Source organism: Rhopalosiphum maidis, chromosome 1 (assembly GCF_003676215.2).
Source record: "Rhopalosiphum maidis isolate BTI-1 chromosome 1, ASM367621v3, whole genome shotgun sequence".
Lineage (NCBI taxonomy): Eukaryota > Metazoa > Arthropoda > Insecta > Hemiptera > Aphididae > Rhopalosiphum > Rhopalosiphum maidis.
The window spans coordinates 55,743,977-55,763,884 of record NC_040877.1 but is presented as its reverse complement, the minus strand read 5'-3'; the positions used below and the strand labels follow the sequence as shown (position 1 = coordinate 55,763,884).

General features: G+C 24.9%; 1 protein-coding gene across 2 annotated transcripts in view; it reads left to right on the top strand.

Annotated features, from left to right (window-relative positions):
* Positions 1 to 3,796: 3,796 nt before the first annotated feature.
* The window catches only part of LOC113549817 (E3 ubiquitin-protein ligase UBR4), a 31,387-nt gene continuing 15,275 nt past the window's right edge, over positions 3,797 to 19,908 (top strand). Inside the window, exons 1-37 of one of the 2 annotated variants that reach the window (XM_026951290.1) lie at positions 3,797 to 3,937; positions 4,401 to 4,573; positions 4,682 to 4,779; positions 4,863 to 5,102; positions 5,180 to 5,304; positions 5,370 to 5,545; positions 6,493 to 6,662; positions 6,718 to 6,830; positions 6,936 to 7,081; positions 9,610 to 9,859; positions 10,158 to 10,275; positions 10,738 to 10,913; positions 11,000 to 11,168; positions 11,257 to 11,453; positions 11,535 to 11,655; positions 11,723 to 11,946; positions 12,001 to 12,219; positions 12,315 to 12,511; positions 12,585 to 12,726; positions 12,854 to 13,022; positions 13,132 to 13,246; positions 13,315 to 13,392; positions 13,509 to 13,734; positions 14,120 to 14,271; positions 14,405 to 14,623; positions 14,699 to 14,901; positions 15,493 to 15,787; positions 16,210 to 16,660; positions 16,742 to 16,960; positions 17,149 to 17,353; positions 17,434 to 17,639; positions 17,718 to 17,877; positions 17,953 to 18,137; positions 18,218 to 18,463; positions 18,581 to 18,712; positions 18,957 to 19,263; positions 19,539 to 19,736. In XM_026951290.1, the coding sequence (XP_026807091.1) occupies positions 4,464 to 4,573; positions 4,682 to 4,779; positions 4,863 to 5,102; positions 5,180 to 5,304; positions 5,370 to 5,545; positions 6,493 to 6,662; positions 6,718 to 6,830; positions 6,936 to 7,081; positions 9,610 to 9,859; positions 10,158 to 10,275; positions 10,738 to 10,913; positions 11,000 to 11,168; positions 11,257 to 11,453; positions 11,535 to 11,655; positions 11,723 to 11,946; positions 12,001 to 12,219; positions 12,315 to 12,511; positions 12,585 to 12,726; positions 12,854 to 13,022; positions 13,132 to 13,246; positions 13,315 to 13,392; positions 13,509 to 13,734; positions 14,120 to 14,271; positions 14,405 to 14,623; positions 14,699 to 14,901; positions 15,493 to 15,787; positions 16,210 to 16,660; positions 16,742 to 16,960; positions 17,149 to 17,353; positions 17,434 to 17,639; positions 17,718 to 17,877; positions 17,953 to 18,137; positions 18,218 to 18,463; positions 18,581 to 18,712; positions 18,957 to 19,263; positions 19,539 to 19,736 (6,757 nt within the window). In that variant the 5' untranslated portion in view covers positions 3,797 to 3,937; positions 4,401 to 4,463. Of the gene's footprint in view, positions 3,938 to 4,400; positions 4,574 to 4,681; positions 4,780 to 4,862; positions 5,103 to 5,176; positions 5,305 to 5,369; positions 5,546 to 6,492; positions 6,663 to 6,717; positions 6,831 to 6,935; positions 7,082 to 9,609; positions 9,860 to 10,157; positions 10,276 to 10,737; positions 10,914 to 10,999; positions 11,169 to 11,256; positions 11,454 to 11,534; positions 11,656 to 11,722; positions 11,947 to 12,000; positions 12,220 to 12,314; positions 12,512 to 12,584; positions 12,727 to 12,853; positions 13,023 to 13,131; positions 13,247 to 13,314; positions 13,393 to 13,508; positions 13,735 to 14,119; positions 14,272 to 14,404; positions 14,624 to 14,698; positions 14,902 to 15,492; positions 15,788 to 16,209; positions 16,661 to 16,741; positions 16,961 to 17,148; positions 17,354 to 17,433; positions 17,640 to 17,717; positions 17,878 to 17,952; positions 18,138 to 18,217; positions 18,464 to 18,580; positions 18,713 to 18,956; positions 19,264 to 19,538; positions 19,737 to 19,908 lie in introns of both variants that reach the window. The other variant, XM_026951288.1, reaches the window with a different exon arrangement.

Below are 19,908 nucleotides of genomic sequence, written 5' to 3'. Positions count from 1 at the left end.
TTAATTAATAGGATTATTTTTTTTTTTTTATGAATTTTAACGTTTAAATTATTATTTTTCGTTAATTTTTTTAACAAGACAGCTTTTCAAAGTTAGGAGGTTTTTGATTCTTATAATACTTCTTGTTAGTTGTTTTATATAGATATAAATATATAATCATGTATTCATGTGTAATAAACTCGTAATTGTCTATCAATGTAGTGATGAATTTAGACCTTAGTACCTGTAGCATGGATTAAATATATTTAATCAATGCCTGTAGTTACCAATGCATCACGGTCGTAATAACCTATAGGACAAACACCTAAAAACCTCAAGCCAACCAACTATAGCCTATAACTCACTAACAGACAACAGTTAAATGAAAAATAATAATTTTAACATTAAAATTCAAAAAAAATTAGCCCTTCTATCTTATGACATTTTAAATATATAGGTAGGTTGTCATTTGAAAATCAAAAGTTAATAGTGATTTCATAATTAAATATAAGGGTTAAAAAAATATAAATGTTATGTATATAGTTTTAGAAAAGCATGAAACTAAAAATCACCTTATATAGTATTTAAATTGATATTTGTATTTTTGGATTATTTTTTCTCGTTTTTTAGTTAATTAGATTAGATTATACCTTAAAAAATTTCAATAGATATTCATCAAATTGTGATGAAACTATACTAAGACGCTTATTTACCTACCGTATAATTTTTTTATAATATTTTGCTAGTAAAATTATATTGTATTTCCTATAATATTTCAATCATAATATTAATATTTTAATAACTGAAAATAAATTGGATTAGTGGTGTAGGTAGGTACAAGATACTTAAAGTTTACCAAGCCATCTATATTCTATATATACATAATTATTCGGTGGCCCACGCCTCACAGCAAACTACTGTATGCACTATGCATCTTTGGTCTGGTCTCAGTCTATGGCGAATATAGCCCGAAATAAAACGGCCCTCGATCAGGCCCAAAGAGGTGCTGCTATTTGGGTAGCGAGGTGCTATTTAGAACCGTGTCTGATATGGCTGCTCAGCACATTTAAAAATTATAAGGCTTATTTTTAACTACTAAGGCGATTGTCATAAATCATAATATTGAATATTGATTATAAATAAAGATTTATTGTTAATTTTTTTGTTGTATTTTTTAAAGAAGTATATTATATTATTAATTAAGATTTTTAGTATTTACATTATGTCTTATGTGACTGTAAAATCAGTATAAATACTGCTAACTACTTGTAAATCAGTTATCAGTATTAAAAGATACCTATTGGCTATTACCTACCTATTTATTATTTATTTACATATTATACTCAATTATTCTATTTGACTTTTTAATTCTAATAAAAATTTGACAAAATTTTTTTATATTTAATACTTCAAAATCCTGTGTGTAACCCCCTCCTACACCTACTATGACACTATCAAATGTGAATCTGTGTGGAAAAAATGTTGAGTCGACAAATCAGTAAGTAGATGCCATAATCAAACAAAAACTGAAATGATACCACTGCTAGGCCCTTACCTTTTCAAGACCCAGATCAAGTACCAAAAAAAAAGACTCCTTTAGTAGCTGCCTTGGGACTCTCGAGGCTAATACCTTTAAGTTAGGCACTATATGCATATAAGAATTTAAAACCATTGCCGCATAAAGATACACGAACTTGGGAATCGTGATTGATTTTATTGATTTTAGCGAGTCTTACTGCAGCTTTAATCAAATGCCACTTTTTGATTTTTTTTTTGTCAATTTTTAATATTTTCATTGCTGAGCATGATCTTTAGGATGTCTCAGAGCTATTATTGGGGAAAAAATATTATAATTCATAAGTTACAACAAAATTGTAATATATCATCATAAAACCAGAAAATACAAGTTCTTTCAACTGTAGATAATGTTATAACTTATATAATAATATTATAGCACATTATTATTATTAAATTTATAAACCGATAAGCAATAGCTACGACCACGGCATATTATAAGCATATTAAATTCTATCCTGTGATATGACTGATATGAGTAATAAAAATGGGAATTAAAATCATAGACCTTTTACTAAAAATTGAAATACAATTAATTGACGTAATGACTAGGGCTGTTGTAAAAACCAAAACTAGTACTAAAAATACTCTGTCAACTATATTCGAAATAAATCGAAATGTTATCAGTAATGTATTGTAATTAGAAATACGATTGTTAAATCCACGGCTGTATTTAGCCTGATTAAACTTATATCTACTATGAAAAAAACACAAATAATGAATTATTGTTTAAACTTTAGAAAATTATTTCTTTAAATTCTAATCAACATTTACTTGTTTACTATATTATGTAGATTAAATAATTAATAAAGAATTTAATATTTCAATAAAAAAAATATAAACATTTTTGAAGCGGTCAAGCCTCTCCAAATCCTACCCCCAAGGCTTGCATACATTAATGGTTCAGCTTGCCTAAAAAATCAAAATTGTGCCTATCAATAGTATCTATTCACATTAAAAGTATTTTAAGTTTAAATTCGTGGAGTGGAGTGGTACGTGGTTACCCCGCAAAATGTTTGTCCACTATTCCGCTTGTCGAAGCTTTAAATACGTTTAACTTATAAACTACTCGCCCTAAATTTGATTTTTACATCAAAATACTCAGAAAAATATTCTGCTTTGGAATATGAAATTAAAACTCTAATTTGACATGTTCTCATTTAAAAAAGTAAAAACTTAAAAAAATATAAGGATAAAAACGTTATTTTTTAACAACTTGAAACTATGTAAAAATCAGAATTTGAATATATACACAATTTAAGCATAATAATGGGGTAAAAATGCTTAAAAAATCACCTTGTATATTATAGATTGTAAATGTGTGATCACCAGAGCGTACTATCGTTGGATGATTTCCCTCATCATGTGTTTCATGTGTTTTTTTTTTTTTATATATATTACATATGTTATGTTAGTCATATAGGCGTAAATTTGCCTTGTTAGAAGGGAGGAGCTAAAATTATAAACATAGAACAGGCCCGCGGAGGGTTTCACCCTCGTACCACTACGTATGAAGTTTACAATTTTATTGTAACATTTATTATATAAGATGTATATAAAAACTTCAAAATTATTTATTTAACGGCGTATAATACATACAATTTTATCGTTGTCTTTATAAAATATTACAACTTAAAGCTCAATCATTTTAATTTTATTACAAATTTACAATACAAAATTCATACATGAAGCTTAAATGTTCACATAATACATACCTATCGGATATCCTGATTAGGAATTACGTTTTTCATTTTAAAATTTTTTCGAAATAAATAATCGTAAATTTCTTGAAAAACTTTAAAAAATAACAAATTAAGTTAGTACATAACAGTTAACAGTTAACACTATTAAAGTAACCTACTCCATGATGAGGTTACTTGAAAAGTTGAAACAAGTGAAACCAATTATACAGCAGAGCGTCTTTCCTGGTTTTTATAACATATTTATTATTTTTACTCTTATGTATTAAACTATTAAGAATAAGTTTATAACTTTGACTGATTTTATTTTTGTTATCGAAATATCTGGCAATAATATTCTTTAATTTCATAATATTTCGTGGTAATGATAGTTTGGTTAACTTATGTCGTTTGGAGTTAAAATTCATATCCGGTTTTGTAATCGCTCATATCAAATTAAATTTATACCAAGGTATTGAACTGAAACCTTATACCAATGTCGAAAGCTGGAATGTAAAATCACAAATCAGTTGGTCTTGATTTTGCAAAATTCGCGTAATCGCGTCTGTGTCTAGTGTATTTTTGATCAAACTTCTCACTAAGTTAAAACAATAAATAATATTATGTAAAGTTGTATTCGATTTGTGAGGTTGACCATGTGAAAGTGTTGTTTGTCGAGTATTGTAAAAGACAGAAATTTATCTGTAAGTATTCCGAAACGGATTCGCATAAAGTCCAATGCGTATTTCAGTTTAAACAACAATGATAGTGGTATTATTATTAACTTGCCAAGTCATTTTAATAGCGTTTTACGAATACGGTGTACATATATATGAGTTCGTATATTTATATACAGTTCGTAATTATTGTCTTGTTTGAGTGTTTGACGGCGTATTATTTCAAGTGATTCAGGTCAACATAGTTTTATACTAATTCAATTTATCGTATTTTTATAAACCCATGTTATTGTCTTACGTTCATGTACTGTTGTGATAACAGTTTAAAATTGCAGTCTTCTTCAAGTTTTATTTCATTGATACATATCTGAATATAGATACTTGGACACTGTTCTAATTAGAAAGTTTGCAGCAATTCATATTGCATATAAATACATATTTTTAAACTATTACTTAATATCTATTGTTTGAAAAAGTATGCGTTTTACAGATTATAGGTTCTAAACCAAAATGAAACTGTCTGTGTAGTTGTTTCGGATACAATACACCAAAAATGGCTTCTAAAGCTGATTTGGATTGGACATCTGTAAAATTTGTTTTTTACGATACTGGTTCCAATGCAAAAGTCAATTTGTATACTTTGCTTAAATTTATTGATCAAAGGTTTGTATAATTGTATCAAAACACTACTTAATCATTACCTTATTTTTCATGGTTTATTTGGATATTATGTTAAAATATTAGCTTTAATAGGTATATTTTTTTTTCTAGTGAAAAATGTTTAAGTGAACATGACATCAATGAGAACAAATTTTACTTCTATTTTGTCACATTAGCTGCTAATTACATTGGTCATCATTGTAATTTATGTAATATATTGATATATTTTATTTATTTATAAATGTTATAATAAATATTAATATTTATTGATTTTATTATTTATTCTTTATAGTTGAGAAGAATGAGTTATCTACAGTTAGTAAGAGCTGTAAAATTCTTCTGAAATGTCTTCTGTCATATATGGGACAAGTCAATGCAAATGATAACAATTGGGATAGTTATTCATCTCATTTAAATTTAGCTTTGGCAGCTATTTCAGCATTATGTTCTGGAAAGCCATTGAATAGTTCAGAATTTGTATCTGTTGTAATGTGTATAAAAGAATGGCCATCTAATAATGCATCGACTTTCGGTTTGTATAAATAATATGTGAATGTTTTTATTAATTAAAAATATTATAAATAATTTTTTTGTATTTATTTTAAGAAGAAAAGGAAAAAGAAAGTAAAAAATCTTTAGCTTACTCATCAATTGCTGAACAAATGATTAGACCATTAGATAGAAGTAAAATTCTATTAAAAGATTCATCGAAAAAAGATGAAAAGGATATTAAGGTATTTTATTTAATCTAATTAAACTTGAACTATTGATATAATTGTTTATTTGTTTCTTTATATAGAAGTTGTTAATTAAAAACAATATATCTGCTTTACAAGAAATGGGAGCAAATAATGTAATTTTTAAAACTTGCACTAAATTACCAATTCTTAAAAGATATATCACTGAAAATCAACTGAATTCTACAGAGGAACAGAATATTCAACATTCTATTGAATCAACTGGTGCTAAGTTTTCGTAAGTACATTGTTAAAAATACCTTAATTATGTTTTCAGTAACATTGTTATTATATGTGATAAGTTATCACTAAGTTACTAATAACTTATAACCAGGCTCATTCCGAGGAATTTTGTTCTTTTTGTATGGGGCTGGGGTTGTAAATGGATCTATTTTACTTCCACACAAGTAATGAATTACTACTAATTTTTAATAATCATTTTTTTTTCTGAAAATACTTATTATCATTCATCATTCTATTATATTTGTGACGAAACAATATGCTATGATTATATATAATCTAATATATATTTATATTGAAAAGGGACTTCGACCATTAATTATAGTTCTCTGTAATTCATTAATATACATTTTTAATTCTAGGTTTAGATCCAAAATCTGACAATATTTACAATTAAATCTTGTATTTTAAAACCTAATTTAAAATTAAACAAATTGAAAATCTTAAACATACATATATACCCTAAAATTTTGTTTAAAAGGAAGTCAGCTCAATATTTGTTTTCTTTCAGAATTACCCGTTACAGATAAATTACATTCATGTAAATTTTTTTGTTTTTTTATGATTTTTGAGTAATCTTTGTTGCCATTCTTCAAAATAAAATTACTTAAAGGTGAATAATGTGTTTGAAATTACAGGATTAATGAACTTGAAGGAGTGGCGTCTGATAAAATCTAATTTCTTAGATCATTTCTTTACAATAGATTTAATGTGTATATAATATAATACAATTTTATTGGGATTTTTTTTTTATTCCATAAAAGTTTATTAAATTATATTAAAATTTTAGAAAACGCCCACAAAAGAACATAATTAATTTTTTTCCTTAGTTTGATAATATATGAATTATTACTGTATGAATTTACACTCTTATAAGGTTGATAGTAATTGATGGTCTACTAAATAGTTAAAATTATAAACATGTTAAATATTTTTCTTTATTAGGTATAGATTTGTGCTTTTGGATATGACTTTTGTTGAAAATGCCTTAGCATTACCAATATTTGAACCATTAACTATTGTGTGTCTACAACAACTTACGAGTATTATGGCAGCTTGTCTAAGACTGGCTTTGTTTGTGCAAAGTGTTCATAATAACTCATCAACAAGTACAGGTGAGTTGAATTAAAATTTGTTTTAATTACAAAATTATATTTTTATAATTTCTAGATAGCATAAATATTGAAGATGATGTTATGTGGAATCAAGCTGTCCAGACAATTGAAAAAACTGTCATTATTATACAAACGGTATCGGATATATTAAAAAAATTTTCATATTCTGTAAGTTTTGTAAAACTTAAATTAATACTTTAAATTTAAACTGTTCACATGTAAAAGTTTTTGAATCAATAAAATCACTTGGTTATAATTATATAATATATATAGGTACATCAAAACTATTATATGATTGCTATTTGGATTCTTATTAATGGTCTTCAAGATATTACATTGAAAAATTATGAAAATAACTCAATTAAAGATGGTAAAGTCACTAAAACCAAAAAAGAAACATCAAAACCACTTGCAAAAAAGTAAGTACTTTTTTACATTATTTTATAGTTTATTTAGGATAATTATTGATACAGTGAGTTGCAATCAAAAATGTGTGTACTAAAAAAAATAATAATAGTCAAAAGGGATTTAGTTAAATTAACAATTACACTCAAGTGTCATAAAAATGTTTAAAAAAATATGTTTAGTAAAAAGTTTATAAAATTAAACTGAATCTATTTATTTAATGCAAAATACATAGTGATAATGGAATAATACCTTTCATTTAAAATCTGCTTTAAAACTATCCAATGATTTACTTTAAGAGAACAGCTCATACACACATGTTGTTTCAATCTTATGAATGTACTACATAACAAATTTGTGTTCTGCAGTTAAAATTTTGTAAACTAAGTTTTTTTAGTGATTTTTGATCTGTTATAACCTGTTATAGTGTTATGTATAAAGTAAGAAGATTATCTGTGCAATATTTTATTTTTTAAGTGAATTATAATAATTTTTAAATTGTAATGTTTTATATAATCAAAATCTGCTTAAAAATTATAAACTGGTGTGAAAGCATAGATAATGTTCTTAACTTTAAGTTTGATATAATAAATCAATTCTTTCTATTAAAATATGTTATTATTAAGGTTTGATGTTCATGTGTTTAAAATTATTTTTAATATATATGTTGTAAAAAATTACTCACTATGATGATATATTAAAAATCATAAAATTTACAAGAAATACCAAAATATGCACAAAAAATATATTTTACCTTTAAGTATCAAAATATATAATAAATATAAGTACTTGTTTGTTATCACACCGCTATATAGTGTGCCATTATTGTTCCTACAATTATCGTATATTTTAGCTTGTGATGGATGACCTATAATCAAAAATGTATAAGACCAGGCTCAATAGGTAATATTGTCTAATTGTTAGAAAGCTTACAAAAATTTACAGTAAGCGGGATTCCAATACAATATTGTTAACCATACTTATAATTTTGTTGATTTGAACACAGGGGTACATGCCCAAAACATCAAGAGATTGTGGGGTTTTGTTAAATAGCAAAGCAAAAAGCGTTGTGGAACAAAAAAAAATTTTATGGAATCGTACTTGACAGAATTTATGTGTAGAACACACTCGGAAAACAAGATATATTTGCAACTTTTTTAAAAGATATATCTGAGTTCTTGTCTCTATTTTAATTATGATAAAATAAATATTATACCCATACTTAATTATATATTTATACGTATTTTTTGTTTAATTTATAAGTATAATACATTTATTTTTAACCTTTTATTATTAATAATAAATATAATTTATTTTATTTATGGCATGTTTATAACAAACAAGTGTCGAGGCGATAAATTTTATGTGGTGTACTGGCGATAACAAACAAGTACCTAAGTATAAAACAATTAAATTTTATAGAAATTTTTTATTGGTGTAAAGTGTATACATAATACAATCATTACTACAAATTGCAATCTTACTTAGTTTTTTTTAAAATTTAAAAATATTTGGAATAAACACAATACAGCATTATTTGCACGTAGATAAATTAGATTAATGTATAAAATTAAATTTATATTTTGCATAAAATACCTAAATTGTATATTATTAACACTTTAACTACTAACGTCGACAAATTGTAATTGTTCTATGTGGGGGACCGTCGACAAGCTGTACTACTTTCTGATCTCTCCCCATAAATATCAGCATACAACAAGCTATTTGTGCTTGCGCCTCTGCACAGATAAACAGTGGAAATTGTTAAATTCGCGGTGGTTTGAGATTCTGGATATTTTTTATATTTTTATTATACTTACTACTATTATTACAAAAAATGGTCTGCACAGGGGAATCACTTAGGTCAACCCATGCCGCAGTCAAAGTATTAATATACTAATGAAAAATATTAACATTGTGAAATTAATTTTACAATTGCTCTTAGTATTTTAATCATTTAAATTATGTTTAAAAAAATTGAAAAATATATGGAAAGATGTATTTATATTATTAAAATTTAAAAATTAGCATTTCAAATCAAAAACCATAAGATATGTAGTAATATACAAAATACTAATAGTTTAATCTTATATATTATAACATGTATTCAATTTGTAACTAGGTTAGTATTAAATTAGATTATGAGAAAAAAAAAGCATGCGATATTATCAACATCCGTCCCTTACTTATTCAAGATAATTGGAATTCTTGAACACAAATTTAATATATTTTTTGTTTGTTAAATGGAGACACATATTTTCACACAAGTCATTTATATTTTATTGAAAATATAAGCTATTATAACCACTATCAAGTAATTTTTAAGTTGTGAAAATAATGGTAAAATATATATTATATTGCATATAATAATTTATGTGATGATTTTTACAATTGTAAGACTAAAGCTTTAATATATTTGTTTTTTATATTTAAAAAAGTTATTAAATTAAATAAGTATTTATGGCAGGAAAATTTCAATACCATTTTATGTTTTTAATATCTAGAATTCAGATTAATTATATAATTTAAATATTTTTTTTAGCTCATTCAATGTTTTATCAGTAGCATTAGCAAATGAAATGCTTACAATGATTGTTGATCTTTTGGAAAATGCTAGAAAAGAATCATCTTCAGATCAACTTATGAAACTTATCGATTTTGAGTCTGAAATAATCCCAGCTCCATTGGACATTTGTGCTAAAGCAAGAGGATGTAGTAGACTACTGAGAATTTTTCAAACTGTACCTTTGATTAAATTCTTGTATCAGTTAGCAGCAATAAGTCATCGAAAAGTAATTATAACATTTAATTTTATAATTATTTTTCTTTTTTTAAAAATTAAAATGATTTGACATTAAATCATAACATTTATTAGCTAATATTTTTTTAATTATATTAATCGTTTATAGATCAATATCTCAATAAAAATATTTATTGAGATAATTAAATTTTATTTTTTAAGTTATTTTAAATTATATTATATTTAAGTTTTTGAAATTATTAATTTAAGACACGTATATTCATAATGTGTCTTACTTATAATTTTTGTATTTTTATGATTAATAATTGATTTTTAAATACTTAAAATAGGTAATGTGTCTTGTATTAAATAAAAATAAAAATAAGGTAAATGGAATTCGTACTACAAGCTTAGAATCAATAGATATGTTGCCTGGAACACCTGAAAGTGGAGCACCTCAAGATGGAGGTAATTTATTATATATAAAAATTGATTTATATTAGAAACGCCTAATGAATGAAATGAAATTTGAATGTGTTTAATACTTAAATCAGTGGCATATAGATTTTTTTACCATTCAGCTTAACAAAAATTGAAAAATACTCCATTTAACGTGGTTTTTAGTATAATAATACATCCATTTTTAACTTAAAAGTAATTTGAGAATTTTCATGATTTTAAAAATGTTTAAATTGTTATATTTTTTATATGTCTTACCTATTCTGAAATTATAATAAGGTTTATTCAAATGAACTAAAAACATTTTAATATTTTGGTGTTTTATGTTGGTATTCCAAGTATTATTAATATATGTTATCTATTGTTTACCTGGTCTGTCCACGTTAAAAAACTTGAAATGTCATTCCTTTTACTATACCACTGTGTCAGATTACTGAGTCATATTTTTAGATTTAATTATTATGTCCATAGATGAAGACAATGAGTCTTTATTTGGTGCTTGGTTTGAAGAAGTACTTACCTTAGGTGATCAACAAATTGAAAATGCGTGTTCTAAAACACAAACATCAGATTATATGGATTTAGATAAAAGTGTTTTAAATCAATCAAATTACAGTGTTGTCCCTGAAAATGATGATCCAGAGGGGGTAAAATATAATTTTATATTATAAAAATATAATTGTAAAAGTAATAATATTTATTATATTTTACATTTTTGTTTTTGTATATATAGTATTTAGCGCTGATAATAAGAATATTCAATATATTGGACATATATTTTTTAAATGCTGAATGTAACTACATTTTCACTTATATGTCTAAAACCATTGAAACTGATAACATTATTGTATTAGCTAAATTGGTTGGAGAAGTAGACTGGGCACCTGTTAATAATGATTTATGTAAGTAATAGTTTTTATAGTAGCTTAATTTTTAAGTGAATATGATTTTGGTGTAAAATATTTTTCAAAATTGATGAATTTGTTCTAGCTTCCATTGTTGACTCTCATCAAAATGTATCTTCATCTATTGGGATATTTATTCATAATTTGATAGCTAAAGATTTCTTATCAGGAAAACAACAAGATGAATTTCTTGAGCTATTGGGGATAAAAATACCTCAAGATGCTTTAGACAGTAAATGGTCATTGCAGATTTATCCTAGAACTTTATCAATTTTAGCTCAAGTAAATAATTTATACAACTTTAATACCTATTATATAAAGTTTAAAATTGTATTTATATTATATAAATTATATTTATCTAAGGTTTTATTAAAAAAACCAATAACAGAAAGAGATGAATTATCTATGTTCATATGGCAAAATATGATTAATGCATTAGGCAGTTTAATTAACCGTCCTCGCAGTAGTAATGATGATTTTGAAGGTAATCTTGTTAGTTTTTTAAATAAAAACAATTAAGTAAAAACTAATAAGTATTGATTTTATTTCAGATTTAAATGTGGAACATACACAACTATTAATATTTTTGTTCAACTTAATGTCGTTAACCCATAAAAAAGGAATTCTATTAGCTATTTGTAATACTATTATAGGTGCTAATTGTGTTTTAAATCCAGTTTATAACAATCATATTTTAGCTTTAAGTAGATTACTCCTTTTATTTGACTATTTAGTTCGAAGATTGTATGATGTACCTGAATATTTGCTATCACAGGTATTATAAATTATTTAAGTTAAAAATGGAAGTATACATTTTGTATAATATTAGGTTGAATGGAATTTGATGCGTATTAAAAGTGAAATAAAAGTAGATGGTGATGAAGTACTAACAACAGATGAAAATACTTATATGCTATATAACTCAATAGAAGAAAACTTACGTAGAAGGTCTGATAGTGTTGGAAACTCAGCAGCTGTAGTTCCTTGTTTTTATAAACTATTAGACGATAAACAAGCTGTGAATGATGCTCCTAAACTGGATGGATTGGTAAATACATTATACAATATGTATATAAAATATTAAAACATAAGTGATATAGTTACTTTAATTTAAAAATTAAATATATTATTTCATGTTTTCAGGCTCTTAATTTTATACTTAACCATCCTGAAAAATTAAGCTATCCTCAATTAATACAAGCCCTCTTGAATATTACTAGATCATTAAATCTATATAAAGAGTCATTTGTAGATGACAATGGAATTGAAAATAAAACTGTTCAATATTCAAATCCGTTAACCCTGTGTAGCATTGAATATTGTTTTACCCTTGCATGGAAGTATGTACACATTAAAATATCATTTTTGAAAATTATCTAATAAATTATTAATTTTTGTTTATGTTTATGTTAGGCTATTATTATCATTGCCTGTTCCTATTCAAAAATTACAAGATATGCTTAGTGATAAATCTGGATATGATACATCAGATTTGCTATATTTCTTAATTTGGGGCCCTAGAACTGGATCTAAAATTTATTATCATTTTTTGAAGGTAAAAATTTCAAATTATAATCATCGATAATTATTAAAAAAGTATAGTGGGTATACCAAGTACCTATGATCATTAATATTTATTTTATACTTTTTAATTTAATTCTCTTAAAATAACTTAATTTTAGGAAGGAGTGTATAAGCAGATTTGTGTTTTGGAAAGCAATGAAAATAATAAAGATACAGATTCATTGAGTTCTAGAGAATTATTGTCAAATGTAGCTACTGCAGCATCATTAGTCAAATATGAATATCAAATAGCAAAAACCCATTTTATACAACAACTTTGTCAAACAGGTATTTATTTTTTTAGCTAGCATTATCTAGAAAATTATAAAAACCATTTATAATCTAGAATGTGTCAAAATTGTATTGTTAATATTATTATTTAAAAAAAAAAATATAGATGCTTTAAAAAAAAATTGCTTTCCAATGTTATTGGATTGTATACTGTTTGATGCTGTTCTTTCAAAAGTGTATTTACAAACTAGACCAGGAAAAACACCTGAAGAATGTCCCAAGTAATAATATTTAACAATTTAATATGATTTAAATTACATTTTTTACATGACATATTTTGAATTTTTAGAGTTGCTAATTCTGAATTGATTCAAACACTATTGCCGTATTGTATTGAATTAGCTATGACAACATTTACCAATATTAAGTATGTATTTTTATTCAAAACATTAAAATAAATAAATTAAAATTGTATATCAAACTACGTATAAGAATTTTTAATATGTCACAATTTAATATATGTTTGTTTTTGTTACTTTATAGAAATAATCTACTCCATCAAATTTCTAATTTGAATCAAACTCAGAAATTTTCTGTAGGAGATTTAACAAACTTGAAAATAGTTTTGTCAATGGCAAATAACAATTCACCTTTAGATTATTCTCCAATTACTTACAATTTACCAACTTTATTGTATGAATCAATTCCATCATGGATTGTATCAATTTTAACAAAATGGAATTCAGTACCTGTTGGTCCTGTGGTGAAGGTTTGTATTTTCGTATATTAATTAACTAATTATGTAATAATATGAGGTTTATTTTATTTTTAAAGCGTATTGCTTAATATAATTTATAAACAATAACTGCATGATAAAATATATGTTATTTATTTAATAGATCTGGATTAAAATAACAATACAATTGTATTAAGTTCAACAGTACTTACATTAATTAATTTAGTACAGATGGAGTTAACATGATTTTTTGTAGTTAAAAAAATGTACTAGTTGAATTTACATGTTATAAATTTGACTAAAATAAACTACTTGAAAATCTTTAGAGTTAATGTTTACCCTCATTTAGAGAATTTTATATATAATAGAAATCTATAGCAATATATTTGATGTATAATTGTTTATTTTAATTTTACAGAACCCAAGTTTGGATAGTTCACCTGAAAATTTAATTCTAAATATTATTAAACATCATTCATCTTTTGTCTCTAGTCAGTCAGTATATATGAACACTCCATCGTTAAAACGATTACTTAATACACTTGTTGTATTCATCACAGAAAATATACAGTAAGTTTTCTTTTGTTGATTTAAAAAATTAAAATTGTTTAATTAGAAAGATAATATAATTTAATTATACTAATTTGTTATAATAATACTATATTTTGATTTTATTTATTAATTAAAAAAAAAAAAATTTTAGACTATGTACAGATTACAAATTAAGATCTGATTATGCAAATCTTTTAAGTTCTATGACAATTGATTGTTCATCAGAATATCTTTTGGATCATATTATTCGTACATGGGATAAATTAAAAAATCCAGGAGATCAAGACCCTGCTACTATGATATCAATACTTATAACTAAAAATATAAGAAAATTAGCAATTCAATATAAACGTGATGATACTACCAACACGTATGAGAAGTTATTTATTTATTTTTAGAAGTTTAAATTTTTTATTGTATTAATTTGTACTAAATTTTTCTTTAGAGATTATTTAACTGAAAAAGTTTTGATACATAGCCTTTTTTGGATTGAACAATTAATATTTGATTTTTCTTCTGTCCGATATGCTGTTCTACAAACATTTTGTGAAAAAACGCTTAAAGAAGGTATTTCAATGAAGAAGTTTATTTCATCTGGAGTGTTTATTAAAACACTTGTTAGATTAACCAACCGGTTATTCTCAAATCGTAAGTCATATAGAAATGTATAATTTTTTATAATTTGTGTTAATGATGGGTACCTGATAAGTACCTAATTTTTTGACATTGAACTGAACATTGTCAAAATATTACAAACCCAAAACAAACTTATAATTATTATTAAACGTACCAAACTTAAAATTTGTTATCAAATTAAAATTTGAATTCAGCATTTTTTTCTTTTACAAAAAGATTTAAACTATGAATATTTTACTTTCATTGTATAAAATTTATTACATTTAAAAATATATAATAAATCATAATTATTAATGAACAATATTTATTATTTAACATCCAATACTATTATTTATGATAAACATTTTAAAATATAATGTACCAACAACATTTATATTTTTTAAGTTTTTAATACATTTATAGTAACTTTTATAAAATATTAAAGTAGAAAATTTAAAAAAAGAAAAGAAAATTCTGATTTAAAATAAAAATATAGGTAATTTAAATGGTAAATAGTTCAGTTTGATTTACTTTATTTCCGAGTTTAAATTACAAACGATGTTTGGTTTAGTTTGGTTCGGTTTGACCTATCACTAATGTTTATACATTTTTTTTATTTTATAGTTAAAATAAGTAATAATCAGGATATTAAAACAATGTGTCGTAAAATTATTGAACTATCAACTGACCCAAAAAATAGATTGGATCTTTGGTTACAAAGAATTATTGTTGGTTGGAACAAAGATAAAGATTTAATTGATGCTACTAGTACTTTATCCCGAGACTTAAGTGCTTTTTTGAGTGATAAACATACTAATTCATTAAAAGATGTTATTAACAATATATCAGCTTCGATTGATCCTGATGACAATTTTGATTTGATCAAGAATATGATTGATTATATTGTTGGATTAGATACGTAAGTAATTTATGTTGTTAAATAATACAATTTATTATTTTCAAATATCTTTTTTTTTTATAAATTTATTGTTATTTAGTGTATATACATTTAAGTAATCAGTATAAACATTTTTTTTCCTAATGTTTTACGATTACAAACATCTTGCTTGCTAGCTCCCTCCCCACAATAAAAATTAATTCTCAGGAATATTTAAGACCTATTCTAAAATTCACAAAATAAAAAAATACATTGTAGGAGGAAGCTAGTAACATGTCTTACTAGTCTCTCCTCATGGTTAAAATAAATAATATTTAATTTCTACAATGCTGTAGAAGTGTGTTAATCTATGAATATATTATTTTATAAAGAATAGACAAATAATTATAATTTATTTTTAGATATAAGTATGTTTAATAAATATATAATCATTTTTTTCACAGAAATGATGAATTAAAAACTAAGGCTTCATTATGTTATTTGGAAACATTAATACCAATTGTGACCTACACATTAGCTTTCGAAAATGGAGATGGTTTTTCAAAAATGTTTGCTCAAATGGTGCGTTTAGCAGATTATGGTGGTCCTTCTGGCCATGTTAAGTTATTTAAAGCTAGTGTGAAGTTGCTCGATTCTATTAAAAATTGGCTGAAATCTAACATGGCAAATATAGAGATAACTGAACCCAAACAATCATATCCACCTGTTGTAATTGCATCTAGTTGTTTGATGAATTATGTATCAGATATAATAGCTGCTGTGCAACATAATGATGTAGAAAACTCTGTATCTCCATCATTAGATTCAATGTCTTTATTCTATTATGACGGTATGGAGTTTGATGGATTTTTACCTAGTAATGATGGCGATGGTGAAACTTTAAACGAAGATTCTGTAAGTATTAATAATTCAGAATAACATAATAGTTGGTTAAAATTTAAAAATAATTAATAAATTAATTTTGTGGTTGTTCAGGATGAAGATAGCCTATACTATAGACTATGTACATTTACGGTTACTCAAAAAGAATTTATGAATCAACATTGGTATCATTGCCACACATGTAAAATGATAGAAGGAGTTGGAGTTTGTAGTATATGTGCTAAGGTTTGCCACAGAGGCCATGATGTTACGTATGCTAAGTTTGGAAACTTTTTCTGTGACTGTGGGGCAAAAGAAAACAATTTTTGTCAGGTAACACATTTTAAAGTATTATTATCATACTTAATTAATTTTGTATTATGTTATTTTCTTTTTTATTTAATAATAATTTTTATGATTAAGTAATTAATTATTCATTGTATAATTTATTTTAAAATCTCAAGACTGTATTTCTTTAAAATTATATTTAGTTGTATTAAGATATATTTCTGTTTCAATAGGCATTAGTCAAAAGAAATCCTAACTCAATACTTGATGCAAATAATTCGCGAGATAAAGTAGTTTCAAATGAAGGCGGAAATTCAGTAGCAGACCAAGATCGAATAGATGGTTATAACACATCCGCTTCCAACCATAATCAAGATCCAAGAAATATGAGCACCAGAAGTTTAGATTATGAATCTGTTGTGTTAAATTCACTTCCTAGTAATTATTTTTTAATATTATTTCTTTTATTTACTAATTTAATTCAGTTCACTAATTTATATTAATTTCATGGTTTTTAGTGTCTTATAAGAATGTATTAATGCCAACAATATTGGATCATTCTCAGATAATTGAACCAACATTAGACCTTTGTCTACAGCTAATAAATGTGGTTATAAAATCTGGTGAAAAAAATTCAGCAATTGGTTGTAATACAAGAGCTGTTGATACATTAAATGACTTACAAGAATTAGAAAAAACTATTGAAGTATCTGATAGTCTTATGGTAATTAACTTTTTTCAAATTAATTATTTTTATAAACTTTATGATACATATTATTAAAACTAAAACATTAATCTATAGCTACCTACAATGGGGTCTCAAGAAGGTGCTTTTGAGAATGTTAAAATGAATTTTAGTGGAGATCAAGGTCAAACTATTCGTCAGCTTCTTTCTGCCCATATGATACGCCGTGTTGCAATGTGTTGTTTATCATCTCTTCATGGTAAAAGACAACATTTAGGTAATTATTATTATAGTTTTAAAGTTGAATATGGAATAGATTTTATTTCAATGTATATTAATAATTTTTTTTTAGTTGCTGTATCTCACGACAAAGGAAAAATAGCAGTATTGCAAATGAGCTCATTGCTAAAACAGTCTGATATATCCAAACGTAAATTAACTTTAACACGACTATCCTCTGTTTCTATTCCATTTACTGTATTATCAGTTACTGCAAATTCTGTAAATGAAGACTTCCTTTCTGTGTGTGGATTAAAGGTATTAAATATTATACAATAAAAAACATTGACATTAATTATTAACTATAGTATTGGTTTTTATTCAATTTTTTTTTTCAGGACTGTCATATCTTGACGTTTAATACAAGTGGAACAATTAATGAGCACATTGTCCTTCATCCAACTTTAGAAGTAGGAAATTTTATTATTCGTTCAATTTGGCTCCCTGGATCACAAACTAGTTTAGCACTTGTGTCTGCTGAATTTGTTAAAATTTATGATTTGTCAAAGGATGTTTTAAGTCCTCAATATTATTTCCTTGTGCCTACTGGCAAAATACGAGATGTGACATTTATGTGTACAGAGGTAAAATAATAAATGCTTGATAATAATAACTATGTAAAACAAAAAAAAACTTTTGTAATTAATGTTTTTTTTATTTTGTGTAAAATATTAATGATAAGTTATTTTTGTCGGTTATAGGAAAAGTCAACTATGATATTAATATCATCTGGAGGTTATATATATACACAAGATATGGACGCAAGTAGTTCAGCTGTCCATGGTCCATTCTATGTGACCAATACTATTGATATTGTTCATCCAGACATAAGTGTAAGTATATATTGATGAGTTTTAATAACTCTACCTCCAACACAAGCTTTGCTTATAGGAGGTAGATAAACCATAGAAATTGTATGTTGTTTGATTATAAATTGTAATAAATGGTTATTTTTAATAATAATAAAAAATATATATATATATTTTAGTCTTATACTCTTCATGAATAATATGTATTATGTATAAATATATTTATTTGTATACAATTTTTTTTCACTTTCTTCATAATATCTTTTAGGATGTAAATGGTCAAGTTTGTGGAGGTGGTGTATCAGTATATTATTCGCATACATTGTCACTGTTGATGTTTAGTTATGTTACTCCTGGGCGCACATTTATAGCACCTCTGGATGAAGAGAGATATCAGGGTGGTGTTATTACATTACATCCAGTTTTTGCAATAAATTCACAAACATTAAGTCCTAGTGCTAAAAATAAAAATAATATTAATCAGACAAGTACTTCTACTCCTCCTACACAACCTATGTGGCAGTGGTCTGAAGTTCCTGGACATCCTGGTCTAGTATGTGCAATACTGCAATCTAGTAAGTTGAAAATTGTTGATATGTATAAAGTATTAAAGTATGTGTTAAATATTACTATAATAGTATCTTTATATTTTTCTATAAAATATATGAATGATTATGACAATATTCAATTGTCAATTTCTTCATTATGTATGAAAAACATGCCATTAATAGCTGTTACTAAATCATGAATAGATAAAAAATGTTAGTTATAATTTATAATATATCTAAAAGGAACACTTAAGAATGTTATAAACATTTTAACTTAAAATGTAAATTTTATTTTTATTAAGGTAATACTCCAGTTGTATTTATGATAACACCAAAAGTCATTAGTCTTCAAGAAATTAAATTGGCCCAAACCAAAACTAAGATTACAGATATGGTTGCTGTACGTCACCCATTGTCTAATGGAGATTATAGAACAACATTAATAATTTTATGTGAAGATGGTAGTTTACGTATGTTTTTAGCTGCTAAAGAGCAAACAGGTGAATATTTTATAATCTCATTATAAAATGTATGTATTATATATATTTTAAATTATAATTTATGCTCATAAAATAATTTAACTATTAAAATAACTATCTCTAATAAATATTAGTTGTTATTTTTGTTTTTAAATTAAGCTATAACCAGTTTTACAAAAACTGTACAAAAATA